The following is a 10,294-nucleotide window of genomic DNA, read 5'->3' on the forward strand; positions in this document are numbered from 1 at the left end:
TCATGGTTAATGAGCCTAATTAGCATAATATAGCATATATGCAATATGCTACTACTATTACACCAGAAAGACTGCATGAATAATACAATTTTCTATGGTTCCTGTGATGAAGAATTCATTCATTGCAGTATGTGCTATTTTCAAGTAATGCAATCATCATAATCAGCCTAATTAGCATAATGAGTATGAAGTGTAATAAATGTATTTGTGAATGTCTATCCAGAAACCTCAAAACATAGATAATGCAGCCCTTCGAAGGTGTTGGCGAGGAATTCATATATGCAACAGTTTTCCATAATTGTTGTAATTAGCATAATATGCGTTAATTAACATACAGTTGAGGCCAAAAGTTTACATACACCCAGGAAATTCGAACAAAAGTTGACACTTGCCAAACATCATAAAATCTACTGTATCTTATGAAATATTTGTGCTATCATGACGAATTTGATATCAAACAAATGAGTACGTCATACCCCTTCATCACATTGCTTTGGCATTAGGAGCTGAAAAATATTTAGGTGTCATTTTTTCCCCAAGAATCTTCATATTTTAGACAAATCAAAAATAAAAACTTGACAAAAACTTTTCATATTTGTGCTAATTACTTCTCAACACAAACATCTCAGATTACAATTATTTTGTTCAGTGGTGACATATCATGATAGAAAGTGTAATATAAATCATATATTTGAATTTATATATTTCTATGAAACGATTTTTGAAAATATAATAACAAACAATAGAATACCGTTGGCATGAATATTATTTTTTTCCTTCAAAGAAAATTTCACCTGAAATATACTTTAATCCCAATGGCATCCCAATCATGTGAATGAGCTTAATATGCCCTTTCATTTGATACCAAATTTGTCATGGTAGCATTTATATTTCTGAAGATATATTAATTGTTACGATGTCTGTCTAGCGAACAAAATTCACTGAATTCCATGGGTGTTTGTAAACTTTCGGCCTCAACTGTATGTATGTGCAAAAATATATATTCTTTGTTTTTTTTTTGAGAATGCCTGAAAACATAAATACAGCTATCCTATTGTTTTCTATGATGAGGAATTCGTTTATGACCATTTTTTCCCCTTTCAACCAATGTGGGCATTGTAATTAGCATAATTACCATGATGCCCCAAAGATTTCATTGTCAAAGTATTGTCTACAACAGTCTGAAAACATTAATAACACAGCTATTCTGGTGTTTTCTATGATAAGAAATTAATTCATCACACTAAATTTCTCTTTCAACCAATGAAAATGTCTTGATTAGAATATTTAGCATAATGCACTAATTAACATAAGGGCAATATATATGTAAGTATACATTCCTTTGTCAGAATCCCTGTAAACATGAATAATACAGCTATCCCAATTTCATTGTATCCTATGGTTTTCTATGATAAGGAATTCATCAATTAAATTATTTTCTCTTTGAATCAATGTAGGCATTGTAATTAGCATAATGCACAAATTAACAGAAATGTGCAACATATATTTTTATCTGTCAATGTATTATCTAAAACAGCTTGAAAGAAATGATACAACAGCTCTTCTCAAGTTGTGCACAACAGGGAATACAATTATGACTCTAGTTTTAATTTTTAATCAATGTTATTTTTCTAATGAGCATAATTAGCATAATGCACTAGTTTGCATAATTATGTTCAGTAAATCATCTGTATATCAAGAAAGCCTAAAAATATAAATACTAAGGCATATTTCATACGCCTTTCTATGACTTTGGTCCTGCAGTTCCTACGGTTATTAACTGGGATCCTAGCTTTATTGCACCTACAATAATTAACACATTACGTTAATTACGTTAATTACAATAAAATTGGTGAAAGGGGAAACATATTTTGTGTCATAAATGAATTCGTCATCCAGGAAATCTTATAAGAGCTGTATTATTCATGTGTTTAGGTTTTCTAGATATTGCTACATACACTATGAAATCTATACATTGCACTTATATGTTCATTAGTATGCTAATAATGCTAATCACAATGCCTACATTTTTCAAATGGAAAAATAATGCCATTAATGAATTCCTTAGTTGTCATACAAAACCATATAATAGCTGTATTATTTATGTATTCATGTTTACATATATTTCACATATATGTTAATTAGTGCATTATCATAATTATACTAATTAAGACATTGTCATTGGTTAAAAGGGAAATCTATAGTGTCATTAATGAATTCTTCATCATAGAAACAATTTGAAGAGCTGTATTGTGTATTTCTTCAGACCATTGTAGACCACACTTTGATAAAGAAATCTATATATTGCACATATATGTTAATGAGCGCATAATGCTCATTATGCTAATAAGTGTCATAAATGAATTCCTCAAAATAGAAAACCCCAAAAGAGCTGTTTATCTGTATTTTGGGAGTTTTTTTTGATAGACATTCCCAATTACATCTATTACACTTACGCTAATTAGCTCAATATGCAAATTATGTTGATTACAATTATTTAATTACTTAAATATGAAAACTATTGTCATGAATGAATACCTTGCCACAGAAACTCTTAGAAAAATTGTAACATTTACGTTTTCGGTCTCTCTGGTTTAAGATTAGTAGCATATAACATATTATATATGCTAATTAGGGACGTAAAAAAATTGCTCAAGGTTGCCATGGTGGCAACCAAGCTGAATTCCCATCTGGAACATGACTCAACAAAAAACTTTCCAGGTGTGAAAAATTTCTACTGGACTATTATGAAACAACATAATGGTCATTGTCATTTTAAAAATAGTGATCCTCCTGATCCAAATATATTCTGACACGAGATCTGGTCAATATTCACCCAGTCTACTTCTCACCAGGTTTGGTCTACCGGTAATTACTATTTGGTCTAAAATACACTTGGTATAATACCCAGATGGTCTAATTTCCAATTGTCTACTTATCATTTTGCACACTGACAAATGGAAATGTGAGTCATTAACAGGTTGTCTATGATTACTAGACTAAATGATGTTTGATCAAGTGAATATTAAATGGGTATAACCAAACTAGAATTGGCACGGCGGTATATCGGACTACATGACAATTAAACCGAATGGTCAATTCACAATCTGGAAGTAGACTAACTAGGATTAGACCGTGTAGTACGACAACAAATAGAATAGACAAAGTGGGTGTCCACCAAATGGAAATTTGCAAAGGAAATTTTAGTTATGACTAGCTGTCATTGCAACTGTGGTACTTATAACTAGTGGTCTTCACTCATCTGAAATTGATCATCAATTGAATAATTTATGGCTAAGAGCAAAAATAAGAAAAAGATGATCAGAGTGAAGATCCATTCTCAAGGTTTAACAGAAATCAGACAAAATATAAAAACATCAAAGGTTTAGAAAAATGATCAATCTACATAAAACAAAATGGCAATTAACATATAAATACAACAAATATTGGCAATTCAGTTAGTCACTAGAAAATATTGTTAAATTTTAAATTAGAATGAAAATAAAACCATGCAGGAACCTTACAGGGTCTTAGAATTCATGTTTTATTAAAAAATATACAGATGTATTTGCATTTTTTGAAGTACGAATACATGAAACATAATAATCAAAATAAGTGCAACTTACATGTATATTTGTCATGTTGTGAACCCCACTCTAAAACAAAATTTGAGGATGTGCATGTATCTGCATGTATCTGACCTATCACTGATAGAAGTTTTACTTTAACTCCTTTTTAAATTCACCGTTCCACATACGATTGTATTATTGTACCTACATTCTTGAAATTACTTTTATATCCCAAATGCATAAATATCAGTGATTCTGTTCTATGATTTTAGGCTGATGAGATGTGAACCCCAAAACATGTTCCGTTTATTAAAATTTTATGTTCTTTTCCTTATTTTTGTCTCTAAGTTGGTATCATGTCGTTCTTTGCAAAAAATTAGGATGTAATGTATGTTAAAGGACAAGTCCACCCCAACAAAAACTTGATTTGAATAAAAAGAGAAAAAATTCAACAAGCATAACACTGAAAATTTCATCAAAATCGGATCTAAAATAAGAAAGTTATGATTTTTTTAATTTCGCTTCATTTTACAAAACAGTTATATGCACATCTCGGTCGGTATGCAAATGAGGGAACTGATGACATCACTCACTCACTAACTATTTCTTTTGTATTTCATTACATGAAATATGAGATATTTTGATTTTCTCATCATTGCCATGTGAAATGAAGTTTCATTCCTCCCTGAACACGTGGAATTCCATTATTTTAATATTTTGTGCTTCAGGCAAGGAGGTCCTAATCATTAAATTCGTAAAAAATGAAATATTGTATAATTCAAACAATAAAAAACAAAGGAAATAGTGAGTGACATCATTGACTCTCTCATTTGGATGTAACTGGCTCGTTCACATAACTATTTTGTTAAAAATAATCGAAACTTTGAAATGTCATAACTTTCTTATTTTACATCCGATTTTGATGAGATTTTCAGCATTGTGCTTGTCTGATTTTTCTCTATTGATTAAAATCAACATTTTTCTGAGGTGGACATGACCTTTGATTACATCGGGTCTAACAAGGCAGTTAGTAAGGTTTTCCGGCATTCACAATCAATATCACCCTTCCAGCTACTGTTGTAATTATAATTGTAGATCTTTAGGGCATAGGGCTGAGTTACTTGAGCTTTACATATCAATTATTCATGCATATTCATCAAGATAGTATTCAGAAAGTACGTATCTCATTAGCCTATTGCCATTCCATTAAGAAAAGAAGTTTGCAAAAATATTCATGACTAAATGAAATATAGTATGATTGGTATACTTAGTAGTTGATTTGTTTTATTTCCAATTGGTCTAATGCCAATTTATCTAAACTCGTCTACTATCATTTGGTCTATCATCAATTCGTCCACTATCCACATGGTCTAACTGCCATTTCATCCACTCATCATTTCATCTAATAACCAATTGGTCCAATAGTCATTTAATTCATATTCCATTTGGTCTAGTTAGACTAAGTGTTAACTGGGAAAAATGAATGAAAATAAAACGAATATTAGACCAACTGGTTATAAGACAAAATGATCATAGACTAACTGGTGATTAGATTCCTATTAGATGATTCCTACATAGCCAATGGTAAAAAATCAATGAAATGTCATTTCACATGGGGCAGCTGCTCATTTATGACGTCACAAATCCAAAAGTTAGAACTCTAATAACTTTCTTACTCTTTAACGGATTTTCCTCAAACCTTCACCAATAATTTTTACTATTGTTTCTGCTATTTTTACAACAAAGTTTTCTTCAGGGTGAACTTCCCCTTTAACACTTTCCAATGATTTAATGCAATCATGCTGTTAGTAGACATTTTCTGTGACATCAACATGGTATGTCTGGCATGCCTTCATTCTTCAGCTATGTGTGCTGCATTTTTGGGGAATATTTTGTTTTAGATGGAAAACCAAACAGGATTCACAAGGTTATCACAGTGGCAGAGCCATTGTAAAACACAAACATTAAAATATTTTGATTTGTTTGAGAAAGCCTTCTAAAATCAATCTGAATCATGAAAAAATACAAATACATGTAGCTTTTATAGCTTAATGCCGGCAATGTGAGAACATGTAAAAAAAAAAAACATTAAATTCAGCTCTGAAGTAAAAATATCAGTTTTATAGAGTTGTCAACTATAAAAATGATGCCCCTACCTGATCCAGTGTACAAGCTCTTTTCCAGCATCTATTTATAATGAGATGAAAACAGTTTAATCAATTTATTTGTTTATTTGCTTTGATCTTTGGTCATAATACTCTATCAATTCAGCAACGTACAAGGGTATGACTGCCTGAATGTAAATTCTTTTATCAAATAAGAGACATTGCATCCAAATATTTTTCATTGCAGGGAATAATATTGATTTACAAATTTGAAAAGCATTTTTGGTCCTAAGAGAAAAGCTCTCAACTACATGTAAGTAATGTACAGTCCTATGTAAAAACATGCTATACAAAAGGCTTTATGTGTTTTTAGAAAAAATACGGAGCAAATCGCGATGCGATACCAGGAAAATTATTCTCTGCATTGCTTTCACTAATAAATGTACACAAAGTGGTATTTAAGTCAAATGACTGGGTTACATTCAGGAAACATTTTCAAAAATCTTTCAACACCTAACCCGAAATAATGAATCAAAATGGACTCCATTTACTTAACAAATTCCTGGCTCTCAGAAAAGAACATCTAATATCACACATTTGATTTTGATAAATGAATTATTTTCAGCCGAAACCCTGTCTCATGTTTCATCCAAGTCCAAACCTGTCTTCATTATTAGAATGTAGAACACATTTTATTCTACTGAAAAGATTCCAATCAAGAAACCGTCGCTTCCATCAAGTTCTATCCTTCACTCATGAACTCGTCCCCAAACAAGGATTTCTTTTCGATGAATAGAAGTCACTTGGAGGGGGGACCTCATTGCCGCCTTACACAGAGTCCTTGCATTCATTAGTGGATGTCCAGAATGTGACATTGATATCACTTGGGAGTCCTTCTGTTTCATCTATTCTGATCCACCATATCAATGACAATAGAACCTCTATCCGAAGTGCTTCCATTGATGTTCTCCATGGTAGTATGGCCAGTCCAACCAATTTCATCATTCACTTTCAAGTAGAATCCAATACAGTCAGTATTTCACGCAGTAGTTTTGTCCCTCATCTTCAATCAGGTCGAAAACCCATTTCCTTTTGCATCTGCAGACGGGTCCGCACTTGACCGACCCGCATTCCTTGCATGGATAGTGACATCCCGGGCAGTCTTTACCTAAACAATCACACAGATCTTGACCGTTGGATGATAAATGACCATTAGCATCGTACATGGTGCGATTCCTGGAAGAATGAAAGGCAGATCAGATTTTCAGATAGCAATTTTTTTTAATTGGCAAATTAATGTTTCAATTTCAATGTCAAATGTCATTGTCAAATCTGTAAAAATGAAATATTCATATCGTATAATTCAAACAATAAAAACAAAATAAATAGTGAGGAACATCGCCGTCTCTCTCATTTGCATGTCGCTGAGTTTTGTATATCACTGTTTTGTGAAAAATTAGCAAAACTTGAAAATGCTTTAACTTTCTTATTTTAAATCCAATTTTGATGAAATTTTCAGCATTATGCTAGTTTGATTTTTCTTTATTTATTCAAATCAATATTTTTCTGGGGTGGACTTGGCCTTTAAAGCCATCAAACTTAGGATGATATTATTCACTCTACAACATGTATAACATGATTTATGCTGTGCATAAAACAAAACATATTTATCCAGGAGTATCATTGGCTTTCATCGAAAAGGACTATTAAAAAAGACATGGATCCTGGGCTGTAACCACATTTTTCTCTTCAAGCAGTTTTTGTAACAGCTGACACTGATATATTCCCTACATCAATTGAAAAAAATCAACTGTCATGTCAGGGTAACATTTACAAAATTATGAAATTTATGATATAGAAAATACTATTGCTCATTCCTGCTAAATAAAGGAAACTGGAAAAAATGATATCAGGTCAAGTCCACCTCAGAATAATGTTGATTTGAATCAATAGAGAAAAATCAGACAAGGACAATGCTGAAAACTTCATCAAAAATCGGATGTAAAATAAGAAAGTTATGACATTTCAAAGTTTCGCTTATTTTAAACAAATTAGTTATATGAACGAGGCAGTTACATCCAAATGAGAGAGTTGATGATGTCACTCACTCACTATTTCTTTTGTTTTTTATTGTTTGAATTATACAAAATTTCAATTTTTACGAATTTGATGATTAGGACCTCCTTGCCTGAAGCAAAAAATGTTAAAATAATGAAATTCCACGTGTTCAGGGAGGAATGAAACTTCATTTCACATGACAATGACGAGAAAATAACAACATTTCATATAATAAAATACAAAAGAAATAGTGAGTGATGTCATCAACTCTCTCATTTGGATGTAACTGACTCGTTCATATAACTATTTTGTTGAAAATAAGCAAAATTTTGAAATGCCATAACTTTCTTATTTTACATCCGATTTTGATGAAATTTTCAGTGTTATGCTTGTTGAATTTTTCTCTTTTTATTCAAATCAAGTTTTTGTTGGGGTGGACTTGTCCTTTAAGGAAGCACATATGTTGTGCTTACTGCAAGTGACGTTGATACTCTTCTTCCTGTAGTCGACGAAGTTTACGCTTTTCCCTCTCACTTTCTTCTGGTTTGAAGTTAGCAAACTCTGCTACTTTCCTGCCAGGGTTCTTGAACATTAAACTCTCCAAGATTTTTGAGTTCTGTTTAATAAAGGATGATAAATAAAGCATTTAATTACTTTAAAAAGAAATTCACATGAGTTAAATATAATATCTCTAACTGTATGTGAAAATTGTGAAGTATTCCTAAATAATAACAACCTAGCCAATCTTTGAAAATGATCTCAAAAATTTTTGATTTCTTAATCTCTATATGTAATTTAGGCAAATCTAGCATTTCATTTTTGTCTTAGTTTTCACAGGGAATAATTTTGCTCTACAAATTTGAATTGCATTTTTGGTCATAAGAGAAAAGCTCTCAACAAATTATGTACAGTCATATGTAAAATTATGCTTTAAAAAAGACTTTATGCATAGCAGTCTTTCAAAAAAAAGTGGAGCATATTGCGATGCGATACATGGAAAATTCACATATCAGTATATATTAATATCATTGTCACATCATGCAGTCTAAGTAATCATACCTCTCTTCTACTGCTGCGTGATCTATTCCTGCTGCTTTCTGCCATATTTTCTTCAGATCTCTGCTCATTAACTCTGATCAAGACTTGATTAATCCAAGTTCTAATTCAATATATCTTTCAGGTAAAATAAAAAAAAGGAAAAAGGACACAGGTAAATTCAGCCTGCCTTTAGGTTTGGGATGATCACGATCAGATTCAGAAGTGCAAAAAAAAAGGAAAACAAAATTGAGAAAGCTCATGCCATAAAAACACATAATAATCTTCAAGTCCTAAAATTGCTTAAAAGTTACAGATTTTCTCTGCAAACGTTGCCTTTAGCCTAAGGGCATTTTAAACTCACTGACATTACTAGTACTATATCATAACCTTGTTCATTGAATGAGTGCTAGTAGAGTAGTAGTAGTAGTTTACACAGCAATAATTTTACACACTTTTCATTGTGCATTTATCTCTAATGTTCATCTAACAGAGGCGCACGGCCAATATGGGATACTCTCTCCAATAGGGGAGACAATCTTCCACATTGGAGACTTGCTTTGCAAAAGGACAAAAGAAACAACACCAACAAAAGCAAGATTTTTTCCACCCAAAATTTTGTCTCACTGAGGTCAGAAGCCCATATTTTTTGTGTGCGATTGACAACAAAAATCCTTATCAAAACAAAAGTAGACGGTGAAAAGGGGTAATTTTTCATGAGGAATCTGCTTATCACATTTTTATTTGCCGTCAAGGTAATCCTTTTGCCGCAAATTTAAACAAAGGAAATTGGTCTCCAAAACTGGAGACTGCCTCTGAAATTGGATAGGGCCTACCCAAATTCTTCACAAAAGTCTCTGATATATTTTTGGAGATAATCTCCCACATTGATGATTCATTGATTGGAGACAGTCTCCAATATATTGGCCGTGCGCTTCTACACTAACATGACCAAGTCTAAAAGTAAAACAATCATGGGAATTTGCTTGCAAATTCCCATATCATACACACAATGAAAAGTGTGTAAAATTGTGCCGTGTAACGTCAGTTACCGTGAATATGCCCCTAGTATACTCAGCTCCCACAAACAACACAATTGTCAGTGTATCGGACTACCGTACACAATTTAATAAACTCATAATCATGATAATCATGATCATCATCTAGTTTCAGAATCGGGTAGCAAATAAAGGAATGGCAAAGTAAAGAATCTTAATGGTAGTACGTAAGTTGTCGGGCTTAAAAAATAAAGTTTCGATACTTCAACACATATTGAATGGCTTGAGCTCGAGGTCCAATAGATCTAACTTTTAACCATAAATTTAGAATTGAATAAAGACATACCGTTACACCATGTAGGCTGCCATGTTTGGCTCGTTTCATCAAACAAAGTATATTTATCATGAAAACAACATTTAATTTATATTTAGTATTACAGTCAAATGATTAATAATATGTTCAACATATTTTTAAGAAATGATAGAAAAATAATCAAGAATGTAACTAAAAATAATTATTTAAATCTTG

At 31.9% G+C, this 10,294-nt stretch overlaps 1 protein-coding gene across 2 annotated transcripts; it reads right to left on the bottom strand.

Annotated features, from left to right (window-relative positions):
- Window positions 1-6,045: 6,045 nt before the first annotated feature.
- On the bottom strand, window positions 6,046-10,146 carry LOC121414847 (ARL14 effector protein-like). 2 transcript variants are annotated; one of them, XM_041607902.1, is made up of 4 exons: window positions 10,112-10,146; window positions 8,792-8,905; window positions 8,206-8,348; window positions 6,046-6,910 (listed from the first exon to the last, which is right to left on the bottom strand). In XM_041607902.1, the coding sequence occupies exons 2-4, from the start codon at window positions 8,834-8,836 to the stop codon at window positions 6,706-6,708; spliced, it is 393 nt and encodes a 130-aa protein (XP_041463836.1). In that variant the 5' UTR covers window positions 8,837-8,905; window positions 10,112-10,146; the 3' UTR covers window positions 6,046-6,705. The 2 variants fall into 2 exon arrangements, with proteins under 2 accessions (XP_041463836.1, XP_041463837.1); XM_041607903.1 differs by lacking the exon at window positions 10,112-10,146 and adding an exon at window positions 10,029-10,051.
- Window positions 10,147-10,294: the final 148 nt, after the last annotated feature.

Source organism: Lytechinus variegatus, chromosome 5 (assembly GCF_018143015.1).
Source record: "Lytechinus variegatus isolate NC3 chromosome 5, Lvar_3.0, whole genome shotgun sequence".
NCBI classification, from domain to species: Eukaryota; Metazoa; Echinodermata; class Echinoidea; order Temnopleuroida; family Toxopneustidae; genus Lytechinus; species Lytechinus variegatus.

Bases quoted from the DNA above. Each gene is read 5' to 3' on its own strand.
- LOC121414847 (XM_041607902.1), bottom strand. From the start codon at position 8,836: ATGGCAGAAAGCAGCAGGAATAGATCACGCAGCAGTAGAAGAGAG. The intron at 8,349-8,791 runs GTATGATTACTT...TTTATTAAACAG, and splicing joins CACGCAGCAGTAGAAGAGAG to AACTCAAAAATCTTGGAGAG. The intron at 6,911-8,205 runs GTAAGCACAACA...TCATTCTTCCAG, and splicing joins GAGTATCAACGTCACTTGCA to GAATCGCACCATGTACGATG.